The 18824-nt window shown below is 38.1% G+C and overlaps 1 protein-coding gene across 4 annotated transcripts in view; it reads left to right on the top strand.

Annotated features, from left to right (window-relative positions):
- Nucleotides 1-18824, top strand: part of GRM1 (glutamate metabotropic receptor 1) — a 187021-nt gene that overhangs the window by 104615 nt on the left and 63582 nt on the right. For all 4 annotated transcript variants that reach the window (XM_033054646.2, XM_033054647.2, XM_033054649.2 and 1 more), the window contains exon 4: nucleotides 12261-12496. In XM_033054646.2, coding sequence (XP_032910537.1) covers nucleotides 12261-12496 — 236 coding nt within the window. The remainder of the gene's footprint in view (nucleotides 1-12260; nucleotides 12497-18824) is intronic.

The raw sequence follows: 18824 nt of genomic DNA, 5'->3' as shown, positions 1-18824 counted from the left end.
CTAAGACAGCAGGAAGCAGATGAAAGCACTCTGCCTATTTGGCTTTTAATCACATCCCAGGTTTCTCCTGAGGTAGTACCACCTGTGTAATCTTCCTTTACTTACAGCTCACAGGACATAATACAGAAAATCTAGAGCTCTCTCCACTTCCATCCATTTTCTTCCTTTATCCCTTCTACCTTTTTGTGAGGAACAGTCCTTGTATTCAAATTTTCAGACTGCTGTTCTTAAATTTATCCCACTAGAGTATTTTAATTGAAAAGGCTATTTTCCTTTTTTTCCTCCACCTTTTTCTGTTTGCAGTTTTGGTTTTTTTTCTTCTTGTTCTGTTTGGCTTTTTTTGGGTCTCTTTTCTTCTAACTTGCATGTGAGTTAACCTTAAATTCTGTAGGTTTTGTTGGTATTTCAATGGATGAATATAAGCAAGTATTTTTTATTTTGAATGCTTCCCTTGAAGTAACTCTTTTTCACTGATTTTCGTGTATACATGGATGTAAAAATTTGCTTTCAGAGCTTGTTGATACAGGTAGAGTGGATTTCTGTGAGTGGTTTCTTTGAGATTGATTCTAACCCTTTTGCATCTCATGCAGCCATAGAGTAAAAGGAAATAACAACACTGAGGACATATCACCTTCTCCATGGTTTTGAATTTCCTTTTCTTTCTTACCTTCAGGAAAGGGCAATGTGCAGTTTGTTGCATATATTGATGACTATAGCTGTTGTATTTGTGGGACAGAAACATTAAGAAGGCAGCATTTCCCATCTCTATTTAAGAGATTTTAAAAGTCATTTGAAAAGCTGAAAACAGAATGGACACTGAGCCTGGCCATGGCACCTGGGTGTTCCTGGCTCTCCTGGCCTGAGCACACCTGGACTGAGCCATGGCTGGCAAGGCTCTGTCCTGCCCTGCCCTGTCCTGCCCTACCCTGCCCTGCCCTGCCCAGGGTCCCTCTTCAGTCTCCTGCTCCCCAGCCCCCAAGGAGTAGCTGGCTCATGCAGCATCCTGACAACAGACTTTAGTTGATTCCATTTGGCTCTTACTCTTACACCTTTCCTTGTCCATAAATGCAGCATTTTTACTCAAGACAAGTTCCTGCACATTGCCTTTCAGATTTTCTTTGCATATTCCAATACTGCATGAAGCAATTGACAAATATGTATTTCTGTTGGTCCATGCACATTCTTCTTCTCTGGCTAGACTCATGGAAGGAAAAGGAAAGAGTTCTCTCGCACTGTATCTTGTAGGAGGAAAGTCAGGTTAATCTTTCACAGTTTTGCCTTTGTTCAAAAGCCAGACAAAATCAGGTCCTATTTTTAAAAAGCTTACTTCAGTTTTCCATTAGTAACATCATCACTAATTAATAGAATTTGATCCTAGGAACAATTTGATTGCTCTGGGGTCAATAGATTAATGAAATATAAAACAAGTTTTACCTTCCTAAGTAAAAGTGTAAAACTTAATTTGTAGTAGCAGATTTGTTGTCTCCCAAGTTACATGACTCTAATGATCTAAAGAAAATGACAGGAATGAGACAAATTACTTAAAGAGAGGTTGCATGGGCTATATATCTTCCTAAGATATAAGATCTCCAGGGATCTCTCCAACCCAAATTATTCCATGACTGCATAAATAAAGGGCACAAACACAGCTTCTACATAAGAAGCAAAGTCTCCATCTCTTTTTGGGACACATGGTCGTTAAGACAAGTTTCCATCAGGAAAATATCTGATATCAGAGAAGATAGCCAAACATATTGCCTGGAAGAAATCTTCCAATTCATGTACAACCTGTGATGTAGAAAGAAAAAGGATGTCTTCTCAATCTCCAGTACTGAAATAACAAGGATAAATATTTCTTTTGTCCATTTTGAAATCAGTCTGATTATATTGTGCATTAATTTGGTGACTTGGTAAAATAGGCACTTGGAAGAATGGAGGACCTCTCAGTTGTGACTTTGATGTATTTTTGTATTTTATTTAGTCTAATGAAATGTCAGTAGTTTACTCAATGTACATCTACTTAATTTCAGTTTGGGTTGACACTATAAAAAGTATATGAGACTCTTACTGCTGAAATTTTAAGCATGTTTCAAGTAGCTGTAAGAATGCATCTAGTCTGGGCAAGATTTTGGCAAATCATTCTACTCTTTCTAAACGTACATATGTTCAAAATTTTTATTAATGTTTATAACCAATAAGTGGGTTTTATTTTTTTTCATAAAATCTTCAATATACATTTCCAATTAGCATAACTTCAAATGAAACCTTTCACTTTTAGTAAATATTCACTTTTGTTACACTTGAGTAAGCCTGCATACTAATAATTTTTTAAAAAGAAAAATGCTTTAATAGCTGCTTTTTCAGATCCCTAGATACTCAGGAGGGCAGGCAGGTATTGCTGCATGCAAACTCAGCATTTAAGTATGCACCTTACTACAGCTATTCTATGCCCTACCTGCTACAAAGTGAGGTTACTGTGGGATACAACATTATAACGTTGCTCTGCATGCTAGCAGGAGCCAGTGTGAACCTTTTGCTTATGCCAGTGAGTATCTGCCACCCTAGCTTCCAGTGATACCGGCATGATACCTGTATGGAATAACGCTTGAACAATCTGAACGATAAACTCGGTGATCTAGTCTTTAGTAATTTAAACAAGATGGCACATTTCAGTGGTTCCTCTGAGAAAGATAGCTGATAATTTGCAGTTATATTCAGGAACTTTTTTGTTTTAATATGGACTGGATACCTGAGACCTAAATGCCTAAAAGGCTGTTACTCTCCTACTCTAACTCTGCTGGCTGCAACAGGAACTCTAAAGTAGAGAGGTTAGGCAGGTAGTGTTGAACTAAATTTGGCTTAGACATGCATAGGACTGTGCTTAAATTTCCTGTTTCGTAAATGTATAGCTGCAGGACACTTACAACTTTAAGACATCAATACTTGAAGAAGGGTAAATCAGTAATACTTTTACACATTTTTAAATTCTCTCTAACATTTGCTTCAGGTCAAGTATAATAGAATTGTCTGAACAAAGTGGATTATAAAAAAAAATCAAGGTATTATACCTGTTCAATGTTCAGCAATTGTTCATTAAAAGATTGGCTAATTTTCAGGTGGACTCATTATTCAAATTATTCATTGGTTTCTTGGTTTCCTAGCACTTCATAAGCTTTTCTTTACTGACACAATAAAATACTATGCTAGAAGGTTATTGAAGTTTAATAATTTTATTTATTTTGTGTTTATTTATTCAAGCCTTAAAGTATTACTTGTTTCTCTCACTGGAATGGTTTAGGAGATTCACTAGCATAATATGAATTTGATATTTCCAATATCAATATGTTATTTCAAACAAATGGCTTATAAATATTTGAGTGGAAATTATACTATTCATAAACACTCATAGTAATCTGGTTGTTCAATTATGAACAGAATGTGAAAAAGAGAGAATCATAGATAAGGACAAATTTAAAATCATTTTGTTAGAAACAGTTATTTATGGAGACATTCTAATATACAATAACTTTGATTAATATCTTAATGAGTTTTGTGATTTTATCATAGGTTCAATTATACTTCTTCATTTTATTCAATTTGGTTTTCAGAGACCATTTTAGTATGTGTTGGTATGCAATGGATAATGGGCTCTTACCTACAGCTGCCAGTTCCTCTGTAGACACAACTTCATTAAAGGACTAGCAAAGTAAAAAGCAGTTCCTAAACAAATATGTGTGTAAAACTTCAGTTTTCAAGCATGAATATGGAAAAGCCATTCCAGAAACCTTATGAGGGTATGAAAAATAGTTCATATGCAAACCTGTAATGGCAAGCTAATGTCCTCTTTAGGTCTTCATATTTGAAATTTGGTTTATATTGAGAAAAGGACTATAAATTCTTTGTATTTCTCTTAACTCAGATGAGATGTTTACCCTAAGTGATGGCTTCAGGGAATCAGCTAAAAGTATAAACCCTAAAGGGAAACTTTTTATTATCCTATGAAAGTAAACAAACATCATGGAGAAATCTAAAAGCTGCAATTTTTGCTATTTTTGAAAATATTTTTTGTAAGGAAATGGAAATGGGATTCTAAGATGTTTCTCCATTTTCCTATTCGTTCGCAGGACCTCAAAAAACAAAGCAAGGAGGGAAGAAAGGAACTATGCTTCCACTTTTTCTGCTTGTGGTTAGGGAAGACATCTTTGGTTTACTCTTTTCATAAGTGCAAAAAATTAATATCCAAGCATACAGCAATATCTGCTGGAGTGACATGGAGCAATGAGGGACTTGTGTTTACCTAATCTCTTTCCTGTATTTATATACATACCTTTCCATGTATTTTCAAACTGTTTCCCCTCCATATGTTCTCTGTCTTTCCAGTCCTTCAGATCCAGCCCCAAGGCTGTAGTTGGCTGGATCAGAGATAGGAATGATTCTATTCCCCTTGATGCCTTTACTTGATTGCACAGAAAAGACCACAGTCTCTACCTTTCAGACAGGTTGAAGGAACCAGCAGGAATATTTCTTCCTAATTATCCTTCCTGAAAAGGGATTACAGTTGGGCTCTTTATAGCAGGAATAACTATCCATATTAATTTTTTGGTGAGTCTTCTTGCACATATATCAAAGCAAAGCAGGACCAAGGAGATACAAAATATCCCCAGGAACTTGTACAGAGATGCCAGGCTAAACATCTCTGTTTTCAGATTTATGTGTATTACTAAAAGGTAAAAGTCTTGGATTTGACTGCATGCGGCTGAAGTTGTCAGGGGCGGTTTAGGTTGGATATCAGGAAAAGGTTCTTCCCCCAGAGGGTGGCTGGGCACTGGAACAGGCTCCCCAGGAAAGTGGTCACAGCACCAGCCTGACAGAGCTCAAGAAGCATTCAGATAATGCTCCCAGGCACGAGCTGTAACTCTTGGGGTGTTCTGTGCAGAGTCAGGAGTTGGACTTCGATGGCCCTTGTAGATCCCCTCCAATTCAGCTTATTTTACAATTCTTTATTTCTGTGATATTGGAGCCCAGAAGCACTTTAGATGAGGCACAATGATAAGATTAAAGTTTTCTATTCGTGCGTGTTTGTTTAAAATTACATATTCTTCTCTACACTTAAGCCTCCATTTGGAAAATATACTGTGTTTTCATGATATCTCATGTTATGAATTTCAAACACGCAGAGCAAGGATTTAATCCGCTTGTCAGTTTGTGGTGAAAGCTTGTGTATTCCTTTTGAAAAATTAGCCATTGCCTTAGAGAATATATGTATGGTTGCTGATTTTCCAAGATATGCAGCATTGTGCACCCTTGAGAACAGCAAAACCTTTCCTGCATAAAAGCAGCATCTACATTTAAACATGCCAAACATATCAAGAATCTTCACAGTAGACTCTCCAAGATATTGCCTGCATGATAGGCAGTGAAATCACATTATGCAAATTGAATGCAAATATATGCACCGCGTATGATAATTAAAACGTTTGTAAATACATATTTGCAAAATACAATCCATCATGGTCCACAAGGTTATAATCTACATTTTTAAATGAACAGTGAAAAAACTTTGAACATTCACAAAGAAGTGAATGATGATAATTTGAAACATAGTGAACTATCATTTACCAACTTTAGGTTCTTTACAGAGTGTCATTCATTCAAAAAAAAAAAAAATCCCTGATTGACTAAATGAAAGTTTCAAGCCCTTAACAACATTTTTTGTTTGTGTGAAATGTAATAACTAATGTGCTACTGTGACTATGAGCCTTCAGTAATTATGAATGGGAAGCAAAATATGTATGCCATGTCATGAAGCAGAACCTGACAAGAACAGTAATTTTACCAAGAAATGTGACAAATCACTTGCTGAAAGTGGCCTTGGAATTATTTTTAAACTTTTTAAACTTCATATCTCAATTTATCTCAGGAAATAGTACCTCCTGTAGAATATTAGAGTTGGAAGTGTTCCAAGAGAGGCTGGATGTGACTTTGAGTGACCTAGTCCAGTGAAAGGTGTCCCTGCCTGCAGCAGAGGGGCTGGAACTAGATGACTTTTAATATCCCTTTCAACCCAAGCTATTCTATGATGGTATGCTATAACCTGTTTGTTTTCCTTTCAGCTGAGAAAATTTAGTGAACTTGATTCTTCTAGTTTTGAGCAAGTCAGTCACCAGCAGGCCTTAGGTTTAAAGTGATAGTACTCAGCCTTTCAGCCTTCTCTTGCCAGCAGTGACATTCAGGCTTATCTGTAGCCATGGGATTATTTTCCTAATATTTCTAGGGCTTACAACACGGGTAAAACTACGCTTTTTAAAAATGCCTGATTGGCAGCTAAAGAAAGCTCTACCACCCTTCAATGCAAGTGTGTAATTCTAGTGAATTAGCTAAACGAGTAAGTGAAAAATGCCCTTTTGTTTCCCATGTTTGCAACAATACTCATTAGCAATAATGATCAGCACCCTTTAGCTGACATTGCTGACTGCTGGGATTGACTGACAGTGCATATGCCTAAGGAGGAAAGTGCCTTTGTGACTTGCTGACTTGTGAGTATTGGAAAGTCTCAATTTTCTTTACATGGCATCTTCTGTTTAAGGCATGTATTACACAGACACTGAATATCTTTGGAAGTGTTCCTTACTGCCAGAGAATAGGCACATCCTCATTCACAATAAGGTACTTATGGTTTTTCTTCACATCAGGCAGGTGAAATAAAGAATTCTTTAAAAATTCTGCTCTCAGAAGGCAGCTGAGCGGTCAGCTTCAGAACTGTACATGAGTAACTCTGGGCCTGATTCTGCCACCTGTGATCATAGCAAGTGGCAACACTGATTTTTTTTTTCCTATTAAATGATTCCACTTGCCACACTGGTATTTTTTGGGTTGAGCTTATGCTGACCTCTGAGTTACCATCCATGCATGCAGGCAGGAGAATGTGTGCAGGCTTTTCCAGTGGGGTGATGTCAGAAAAGACCTCTATAAAAGGAGAAAGTGAAATTTGCAGGCCTCCATGTCTGATCAGCTCTGGAAATTGAGAGCACTGGCATTTGCCAGAACCAAATACAAAATTATTTAAATGCTTCTTATCACGATTTTTGGTTTTGTAGCATTTTGAAATATCTCTAATAATCAGTGTCTGAGCCTCTAAAAAATCAATGCCTGACTACTACACAGAAGGGCAGTTTTGCAAAAAAGCACTTTTGCAAAAAGCATTAAAATGTCCAGCCTTTAAAAAAATATATGTATATAGTCCAGCATATAATAATTGTTTTAAAAAATACAGATATTAACATATTAATAAAATGTCTTGGCACTTTATTGAATGTTGAATTATCTGAATGGTGCTGTCCTCATACTTAAACATAAGTAATAATAAATTAGAAGTTTGACAGAACAGCAGGCCAGCTAGCAGCCTTGAGAGTGCGGCAAGAAGGCATTCAGCACTGGGCTCTGCAGGAATGTATATCAGCATGACAGGGGAGGTGTACTGACATGGATTTCAGTTCTGTGGTAAGGAGACAAGACAAGAATGTATATTCTGAGACAGTTACCGTCACCTAGTTCCCTGCTATTCTGTTTGAATGGGATATCTGCAGCTTCTGTGAAGGTTGAACACTTGAAATTAAAGAGATAGAAATCATGTTAATATGATTGATTTATTTGGTTTTATAATGACAAGAATATCTGCTGTAGACAGAAGGATTATTGCAGAAATAATTATTTTTGCATTTAAAAGGGCTTCTTGCTCTTAATATCTTTTCATCTCCTGTTTTTTATAACTTGTCCAGATAAAAAGAAAATATCTCATCATGAATTAAAACTTCTTAAGAAAGCATAACCTCAGCTAATGCAAATGGAGTTGCAGCTCTCCAGTCAGAGGAGTCTAAATCAATTGCCCTCTATAGCTTTGGTCAGTCAGATCAAACCATTCACGGGTGCAGAGATCAAAATGCCAGTCAGTTTCCTTGACTAAAAATGTGTTTCACTTTCTTTATCTGTGAAAGAATGTTAATTTGACAATAATCACAGGGAAAGCAGTCCTCATAAACAACAGGATGTTTACTTTTGTGTGTTTGCCTGTTTGGAAAAAGTGGCTGCATCAGTAACTCTGAGTGCTGTGCTGAGAAGCAGAGCAGAGCTGCTGCTGCATCACTTAAGAGTTAAGCCCTGAAGAGATGAAAATAGAAAGGCTGATTGCTGGTTGTCTCATCAACCCTTGCGAAAAGCAGCTGACAGTATTCATGTATGGTGAAGAGAGGAAATTGGAAATCCATTCCATTTCTCCCAGTGTTTCAGTCACAAGAATATATGTGACTGCAGTTTAGAAAGTATAGGGAGACTAAGATGCTTAAGCCACAATTCAGTAATGTCCATTGTCACATATTAACAGAACAGTAAACAGATTGAAAAAAAAAAAAAAAAGGCTTTGTTTCTTTAAACTCCTTCTGTGATAGTGGGAACGAGGGCTTCTGATCCTATAGGGTAGCTTTGAGCTTTTTCCCCTTCCACCTTATTTTTGTTTGTGAGTGAACATTGAAATTTGGATTTGGCATCATTAATGTCAGCCACTAGACTGGGACTTGGACCAAGAGCAGTTTGCAGAGTATCAGTGACCATTTTGACTGTGATAAACTCCACAGAACCGTAACAAAACCTGTTCTTTCTCTCCTAAGAGCAAAAAGAGTGGTTGCTGGTTTGACACCCACACGCTTTTCCCTCCCTCACTGTTTCTTTCATCACACTTTAAACTCCCTCACAGACTTCAGATCAACATTTGCACAAGTCACCCAGCACATTTCAAGACTAGATTGTCACACTCATGGACACTTATCAGGGATGGCAGTTTGGTTAATGGATATTGGGCCACCTCCTGAAATCTGTGGTAAAGGAACATAGAAAGACAGGCCAGCAAAAAAGTGCTATTTGTAGTGCTACTTGCTATTCAGCAGGATGAAAGAAGCATAGTAGGTGGAATGCACTTGTTCTGACAACAGAAGAATAGAATATGGTTCCTTTTTAAAATGAATTTTCATTTTTATGCTGACTCAGCTATTGATCTTGTGATTCTGTCACTGACATTTACACTGTCATCTGACCATCAGTATCATGCTGTTGTCCAACAATAAAAATGAATTTTTTTTCCCTACCATCTTCTGGACACTATCCATTTATTCATATGACACCAGGGTTGCAGTGCTTCTAGACAATCTTTTATTAACATACAAACAGCAGAAAAAAATCCAAAAATATATTGTAACAGGATCTTGGGTATCTAATAATCCTCCCACAGCTGCTTGTAGGGCTGCACATCCCACTTAGCGCAAATTTCAGCTCAGTCAGCCTGCAGTTGCCAGGATTGCATGTATCCCCTAAGAAACCAGAGGACTCCTCTTTGCTTCCTTGACTTTACTGAAAGTAGAGCAAAGTTCCCATATAAGCATACATATGAACGTTTTTTCTCTGATTCCAGTACTTTTTCTTCAGATTTTGCTGAAGATAAAACTTATCAGACAGATTTAACAATTTGAGGGAGTTGAAGAGAGAATAAAAAAAAATTGTGGCCAGAAAGAGACAAAGAAACATTAGGTGACAACCAGTGTTCCAGTTTAGGTGAAGTTTTCAATGAGCTGCCCTTAGAGAACTGAAAATACACTTTTCTTATTTTGCAGATTTGTTCCATTTTGCCTTCAGAGGAGTTTATGTGGCCATTTTCCAAGCTAAACATATTGGGAAAGGGGAGAGGAAAAAAAACAAACTATTTTTTGGCTAGTAGGAATCCAAGCAGCAGTGAAACTACCTCATTTCAAAAAGGTCTTGTAAAAAGTGGCTCAATTTACTTAATTTTTGTGACTCGCTAATGTTTCTGCTTGAGTCTACCATTTGAAAGCCAAAACCATTGTGACAATTAATGAGGTAATTATGCAATTAGGACTTAATTACCCATGCTGTAAGAGTGATCTCTTTCTTACCTTTCCCCCACATTAAAAAAAACCAAACCTGCGTCTTTTTCTTCTCTCTAGTGAAAATTTCTGTCTTGAATTATGTGAAATCCAGAAATGGTTTTACCTTTGCAAGGTTATCTAGACCAGGATTATCTAGACCACAATGTCTGTTAGGAAGTAGTCCGGGGCACATGGTACATTTAATTATTTGTCATCAGCGTATGGACAAGTGAAGAGTGTGGGAATGCAGAGATGTTGGACTGTGGCTTCTTTCCCTCTCCAGAATTTCAGGCAGTCTGCTGGGGCAGGGAGCAGGGATGGACAAATATGTCAGTTTTTAACTCTGTGCACCCCTGTGGCAATTCAAGTGCAGCTGTCAAGCCAAGGCTGAGCTGGGTGGGTGTCACTTGGGCTATATTGACACAAGATACCGAGTAACCTGCATCCCAGGCTGTGGGAAGAAGTGACCAGCAGCTTCTGCTAGGTTCAGCTTGACAGAGTCCCTTTGGGACATTTCCAAAACCACTGTCTCCCCCCTGTAACCTATACCCTGCATCTCCCCCAGCCCTTTGCTTTTATACTGCATGTGAAATGCAACATGCATACACGTGTACCTCTGTATGAAAATATTTGTCAACAGTTTGTAAACTCAGAAATTTTGCGTGGTTCTACTGCAAGGCCTTGGCAAAGGGGAAAACAGAAATCTTGCCTCGATGGTACCATCTTAAAATATAGATTTGTGAGTTCCTGAGCCTAGGTTGAAAGAAATGTATTGATCACTCTGCACTACTAGATGACCCATGTCTCAAATAACTTCCATAGTAGAGGTTTGTGCTGTGTTTCTGATGTGGAAAGGATTTAGTATATGGGATTTTCTGTATTTCCACAGAGAACTGCCATTATTTTCTGGGTGCTTAGAGCAGAGATGCAGCAGTTAATATGAATGCCAACTAAACCATGCAGCTGTTTAGTCTGGTGGCTGAGGACCAAAAGCTCACATATGTCCAGTATATAGTCACTTTACAGCTGTTTGACCAGGACTGTGACAAAGCTTGCTACTTCAATTCATCTATATTTTCTTTTGTGGAGACCCAGGCACACCTGTGCTGACTGTCTCAAAAATTCCCTCAGCTGGTAATAGTCTGCACCACAACACTCTTCTCAAGGCTGTGTGTAAAAGGCTTCTAACAAGGACCTTCTTTCAATCTGTCTGGAATTCAGGATGCAACCCTCTTTTGGGTGAATCTGGGGTTTCTCTCAGTGGTGAATTGCGTTCTTCCTCTTGAGCTCTTTGCTGCTGGAGGTGCTTCATCTGTCTGCTATTCACAGAAGCAGTGCAGTTGATTGGACTCTGAGTGCAATAGACCTAGATCTGAGGTGCTAGAATAATCTGTTTCTCTCATTGCATGCCCAGCATTTTAAGATTAAGTAATGGCTGACTTGTATTTGCACTTAAATTAGACTGTAAAAGTGGTGTTCTTAGGGAAAGCAAGTAAGAACAGGAGAATGACATTAAATCAATGGACTCCTAAAGAAGGAGAAAAAGAACTAAAGCATTAAACTAAAGCTCAGATGCTAAGCCCAATGAACTTTGTTCAAATCTGTTAAAATAGACTTTCCATGAAGTAATTTTGTCAAGAAAGAGCTTTATCTTCAGGTTTTCCAAAGCATCTCATATATGAACAAACGGAAGTGAAAGTAAAAAGCCATTGTTTCTTAATTAAAGAAAAAGGAAAAAGAAAAAGAAAAATAAGAAGGCGGGGGGGGGTGGGGGGGAAAACATATTATCACAAATCCCATGCAGTGTGAGAATAGCATGTGGTTTTATTTTCAGTTAGGTCGAGTAGTCTTGCTCCATTCTCTTCCAACAAAATGCAATTTTCACTTTGTGTTTGATTTGAATTGCTCTTCTAGCTGTATGATCCATGCATGCTGAGGTCTATTTTGAAAAACATCCAGGATCCTGGCTCGTTTTCCTTTTCATCAATGATAATTTTCTCAGTTTCCACCTCTTACAGGACAGCAGAAATTAGGCAGAATCTCTTCAGTCACAGAGACATCACAGTACAAGCTATGTCTAAATAACCTTTCCAGAAGGACAAGGATAAAACCTCATTATTCTGGATGAGTTAATGAGGACTCTGCACGAAATCAGTCAGACTGCTCATTACAAGTTGCTATCACTCTCCTTTTTCTGCCTGAATTTCACATCTTTAGATTCCCCATTAATCACTTTCTTCCAAGGGTGCTGGCCTGCCTTTGGCTAGTTCCTTTTTCAAAACAAGCTTTCTATCTGTGTGTAATAAGTGCTTTTCTGCCTCTTTTCAGTGACGGTTGGGCAGACAGAGATGAAGTCATTGAAGGTTATGAACCCGAAGCAAATGGAGGCATTACTATCAAACTGCAGTCTCCTGAGGTGCTGGCATTTGATGACTACTACCTGAAGCTGCGCCTGGACACCAACACCCGCAACCCTTGGTTTCCTGAGTTCTGGCAGCACAGATTTCAATGCCGCATTCCAGGGCACCCGCTAGAGAATCCCAACTTCCAGAAGAATTGCACTGGTAACTTGTCAAACATTCTAAATACTTTTTCCAGTTTTTTGAATCTGTGCTCTGGCAAAAAAAAATTTTTTGTTCTGGTTTGGGTTTTTGTTGGTGTTTTATTGGCTTTTTGTTTGGGTTTTTTGTTTGGGTTTTCTTGTCAGTATTTTTTAAATTAAATGTTTGTTGTTTTTTATTTTTGTTTTTATGCAAAGAAAGATGGTGACCTCAAATTGTACAGATAATAATGCCAGCTCTGTTGGGATTATATCTGGCGCTGGTTGCACAGCCTCCTCACAATTTAGTTCTGCTCTTTTACAGAGTGACTCGCTCCATTTTTGTTTTTACGTTTTAGGTCTATGCTAAGGCTGGATGCCTAAGTTTGTAATATGGCTTGTAAAAAATAAAGAACCATGAAATTTTAACAAAAATAGGAACTTTTAGGAAATTTATACTTTTTTTTCCTCAAAATCAGCTTTTCTGATCAACTGATGGATCAGAAATTTCACAGACAATATTACGGCTGAAAACAAATTTTAAGGAAAATTGATCAGTCTTAAAATGACCATTCATCTGCTTTACCGTTTTTTTTTTTTCTTAACAATTAAAACATATAGTTTGTTTCTACTATATAGAATTCACATTAAAAACACATCTTACACATGGAAGTAACTCTTACCTCATAGCAAGGGAAGTGTACCTGTGCATAGACGATTTTTTTTTTCCATTTAGAATCTGAGAAAATGAACTAAAATATTTCAGTAAGAACAAATTTATTAGTGAATTTAAGTGAGAGATGATTACGTTTCTATGCAGTACTTTCTGAATGATTTTTTGCAAAAATTTTGTTTGTAGTTTGTAAATACTGAATTTGTAGTCAAGAAGGTATACTTGATAGTAAGTATATAAAGTTATTTCATTAGAAACAAAACTAATAACTTATTTCCATTGAATTCTGTCATATTCTTTACATTACATACCTCCTGTATCCCCTAGCATTAATCTCAGTTGGTCTTCTCATGGTCCCTGAGCTGCATTCCCATAGTTTCTGGTCCTTCCCTTTTCTATCAGTAATACTTCCTAATAAGAAGTTCCACAGTACCTTTTGTTTCTCCTCAGTTCTCCTATTTACCATTGAGGCACATCACCAAATACTATCACTAACTTAAAACTGGTCTGATGTGGTGACTGACAGCCAGGCTCTTCTGTCTGGGTGCTGAGGGACTAATAGCAGGCCGGGCTGGGTAAATCCATATTGAGTTTATACTGATAATTTTTTCTCAGAGGAGTTATTAACTTTGGACTTCACCAAAATATTGATTGTTTGTGTAATTATTTAATTGCTTTTAGAAATGCTTCAACTCAAAGAAGTTGATATAGGCCAATAGGGGCACAAATTGCTGAGGAGAATTTAGTGATTTATGCACAGTGCAAATGCACAGCCTTTTTTTTTAGGAAAAGAAACTCAAAATTGCACGGTTTTGTTCATTCCATTTACATAGATAAATTTCATGCTGGTGAAAAAAAGTTCAATTTTGAGATATCTCAGCAGCTGTTATAAACATGGGTAGTTTGTTATCCAGCCTCTCTTTGGTTATGAAACTAAAAATTGAACCATCACAGTCACCCTTTATCTGATATATCAAAGACAAGGGAACTCCCCACATGATAACTTCAAAATGGCCAACACGGGATACTTCTGCATAGAATACGTAGATGAGTTTTCAGACAGTGATTGCTCTAGACGCTAAAAAAAAAAAAAAAAAAAAAAATTAAGAAAATCATGCAAGAAAAGCAGTGGGGGCTATTTTATCACACCCCAAACTTTTCAGGACATCCCAAGTTTGAGAAAAGTTCTGAAGAGGTATCATCACATGCCTGCCCAGTATTCTGGGTTTCTCAGGGTGTCAGGAACCACTAAATTCTGGTAATATTAGTGAAACACAAAATCATTTTTCTGACAGTTAACAGTGTCGAGTCAGGCGTTCAGACAACTTTTCCTCTTCTAGAAAACTGAATTTTTTTTTTCATGAAACCTCAAAATATGTGATACTTCTTAGGCTTTGCTGAAAAGCAATCACCTCTTAAATTTGGTGGTGTACCACTGATAACCCTCAGGCTCATGACACACAACTAAAATAATTCATAAATGTCTCAAGTCACCAAAGGGAAGCATCACAAGGTATCTTTCCCAATAAGGACATATCTACAGAATCAAAAGCTGTCCATGTCGCCAGCAAATCTGTGGGCAATACAATACTTATTTTTATTTGACTACACAGATTTGACAGCTGACTGTCTAGCACCACCAAAGCTTTCTGTGCACATATCTTTATCTGACATTTCTGGGAGGTTAAGGATGTCACTTAGGAGCTTCAAAGCTGTTTGGTGGAGACTTTCTCTCCAAGGAGGTCTAGTATGACAGTGCCAAGAAACCGCCTTCTTTATCTTTCACAGATACGGAGGCAGGCCTTTTCACAAATTCTCTGTTCAAAAAAAGGAGTCTTTTGCCTTTCCCTTCCTTCACAAAGAATCTACATACACAATTTTGAAAGAGAAAAGCCATGATTCTCAATAAAAAATAAGCACTAATATTTGAAACCCATTAAATGTGCCAATAGAATTTTTGTGGTGTTACAACTCCTGTATCACCCTAGGAAAATAATCAGTAACAGTATTGGTATCAAGTACCTTATCTCCAGTATATCTAAGAGCTTTTACTTCTACCTCAATATTCTTACGAAAAGGCAAGTAGGGCCACACATACGGAAAAAGTTGAGTTGAGTCTCTTGTGGTCCCAGGAGTCCATCTCTGGGTCATGGCCTCTTTTGTATTACAGAAGTGCACTGCCAGCCCTTACTGAAAACATAACATACCCACACTTTAACGGAGACTGCAATTATCAAAGGCAATACTGCTCAAGTTCATCTATGTCTGGTGAGCTAACATCTCAGGAAACTATATCATGAAAAGGAGAACCATGTACAAAAGTTCTTGTGATAGGTAAGCACAGTGTAATTGCATTTACACAGCAAGGGGTTTCCTAGGAGCAACTAGAAGTAAAAAAAAGAAAAGACAGTGTTCTTCAAATACCTTATTACAAAAATATTCACAGTATTTGAACCTATCTATGTATTGAAAAGGAGATTAATAGCAAAGTTTGTATCTGTTGAGAATCTTCAGTTGCTACCTACCCATTATAATTTACGCATATAAAATCTAATCAGTTTACTGAGTAATTTATTCAGAATTGCCACTGGCATGTGAGGTTCAATTTTTATCATTCATGAATACACAAGGACTTCTCCTCAAGCAATTACAGCTGCTGCATCTGCAGTTTCTCACACCCTGTTACTGTTGAGTCAGCATTAGCTCGGGATTGCATACTCTCTACAAAGAAAGGAAAAGCTAGTTCCTAGAAATCTCCCTTCTCTGATGACAGGAATTACTGCTGGAATTCCCTCATTGAGTCTTTGATGTCCTTCAGAAATTTTCATAATACACTGAGCCCTGAATATACATGCATATTTTGGGGAAAAAGAAAAGTTTATGTGCTCTAAGCACTATTGGAAGGAAGCAAGTCAGAGTGTGCTGTAGTCCATGAAGGCTATAGGATGCCTAATAGTTTGCCACATTTTCAGAATAGCTCATCTGGATTACTAGAACTAGGTAGTAGTAGTAACAAAATTTTGGGAAGAGAAGAAATCCATCAAGACTTGTAGTTACTGTTCATTTGGATCATCCCTTGCAAAAGTTAAATAACTGACTTTTCCCACTTGGGTGGCAGCCAAATGAGTGGGAGCTATTTTAGACTCATTCTTTGCAATGTTTTAGTCAAGTGCCTCTTGCAATGGAATGCCTTTCCATATCCCTCTCTCCTTCCCTCTTTCTTCAGCTTCTATAGGAGATATTCTTCTTCAGAAGGATTCAAGTATAGAAATTTTTTAATATGTAGATGTATTGGATCTGGCTGAGATGGGCTCAACTTTCTCCATAGCAGACCTCATAGTGCACAGTGCTGTACTTTGTACTGGTAGCTAGGAAAGCATTGGTAACACATCAGTCTTTTAGGGCACTGCTGAGCAGTGTTCAAACAGCATTGATGCTCTCTCCCACCCCATACCTCAAAGGCTGGTAGGCTGGGAATGAGAAAGACACCAGGAGGGGGCATAACCAGTTCACCCACACTTCTAAAGTTTCTACACCCTATGATGTCATGGTCACCAATAAAGGATGAGAGAAAGGATGAGAAGGTGGGAGTGTTATTAAGGCATTTGTCTTGCAAAGCAACATACTGAGGCCCTATTTCCCAGGAAACAACTAGACATCATCTGCTGACAGAGCTAGAGAATACATTCTCCTTTTCTTCCAAACATGCTCTTTGGCTTTTTAAAATCAAAATACCTTTATCTTCACCCATGGGTTTTTAATGTTTATTTTATATATTTTTCTCCCCCATCCTGCTGAGGGGGAGGCATGAGAGAGTGGCTTGGTGGGCACCTGCCAGCCAGTTGAAGACAATGTACTCCATTAGAAAACACGCATTTGTATACGGATATTCTCCTAGAGTTTCCTGGATATCCAGCAAGACAAAAGCACTTCCAGTACAGAGCTGTTCTAAAATTGTCTGTGACACTAAGGTACTTGTAATGTATCCCATGTAGCTGCTACAGTCTGTAGGAAACAAAGCATGTCCTACCCTTGACACATAATGGAATTCAGAAATTCACACCATTCTTCATGTGCTTCAGATGAAAACAGAACAGAGTATTTTAACTGTAACAAAAAATGCTGTTTCTGAATTTGAGGTAGTAAGACAGTATTTGACTCAGGATGGACCTGACAGAAAGTTCCCTTAGCACACAACCTCAGGCACTGCCCCAAGGAACAGCCCTACTTGTCTCAGCTCATTAGAAAACTCAGCCTTTTCTGAATTTTGCAAACTGTACACTGACAGGTTAGATGTTAGACTGTGTATGTCAGGCAACAGAGTTCAGATATTTTTTCAATAGAGTTGTAGAATGTTTTCTCCTTCCCAATGTGATAGCCCAAATGGAAGTGTTTTTTTGTTCATTTGGTTGGGTTTTTTTCACATAAAAATGCACTGGCTAATCTCTCTCTGCTGCATGTGGTGAACCCACAAAGGCCAAAATTAAATTCAAGTCATACTAACACAGAAGTGGTGTAAAACTCAGTGGAGTGCAAACACTTGTAAGGATGTCTAGATGCTCTTTTACAGAATGCCTTACTCTCCTCCTGGCAGATAATACAATGGGTGGAGTTTATGTAAACCTGGTGGGCTGAGTCCTCCTCTGCACCCCAGGAGACAGTTATGAAACTGGAAATGGAACCGATGCAAATAACAGATTATGCTCACAGCAGTTCATCTGCTGGGACAACAAAATACATTGGCAGGCAATCAGCACAAACATTTTTCAATAGAGCAAAGTGGAACGAAGTGGGCAATTCATGATTCATTCATCGATTCAATTGATCCTTGTAAAGAAGGATTATTTGTCAGTGAATGTATTTGCGGCAGGTAAGAAAAAGAAATGTAGATGTTTTTTGTTCCAAAGGAGGTCATAGTCCAAGTTCCCTTTAGGATGCTTACTCATACTTTGGTCATGCCATAAAGATTGCTTTATCTGCTAATTCCTGTCTTAGCCCAAGAGAACTGCAAGCAATCAGTCTGAGTGCATCCAGAGTCACAAGGACCACAGGAACACTCAGTCTAGAAGGTAGCTCAGGAATACTGTAGTCCAACTCCCTGTCAAAGCACAGTAACTCCTCAGTTCAGACTGGATTAATCAGGCCTTGAAAATCTCCAAGGTGGCACAGTGTGTCTGGGTAACCTGTTCCACTACTTGAATGTGAAAAGGTTTGCCCTCGTATCTAAAGAGAAAGTCTAAACATCTTTTGTTTCAAGATATGCCCATCATCTCTTATTTTTCCACCAATCTTCACTATGAAAAACCTGTCCCTCTCTTCCTCATAACGACCTCATTGGGGCTGTTGTAAGGTTCCCCTGCATCCTTTTCTTCAGGCTGAGCAAGTCCAGGCCCTTCAGTCTGCCCTCAAAGGCAAGGATTGCAGCTCCAGATCATCTTGATGGCCCTCTGCTGCAGGTACTCCTGGTTATCAGTGTCTTTCTGTATTAGGGATTCACAAACCATATGCACTGCTCTAGGGGCAGCCTGATGAGTGCCATGTAAAGGATGGTGGCAGTGGTTAGATAATCACATGCCTCAGTCACTGTTTGTGCTTTTGTTACCATCCTGCTTACAGGATGCTGCTTGCCATCATTCCTGCCAAGGATCTGTATGTCCATCTTATTTTTTGTCAAATTTGG

Source organism: Catharus ustulatus, chromosome 3, assembly GCF_009819885.2.
Source record: "Catharus ustulatus isolate bCatUst1 chromosome 3, bCatUst1.pri.v2, whole genome shotgun sequence".
NCBI classification, from domain to species: domain Eukaryota; kingdom Metazoa; phylum Chordata; class Aves; order Passeriformes; family Turdidae; genus Catharus; species Catharus ustulatus.
This window is presented reverse-complemented; position numbering and strand designations above follow the sequence as displayed.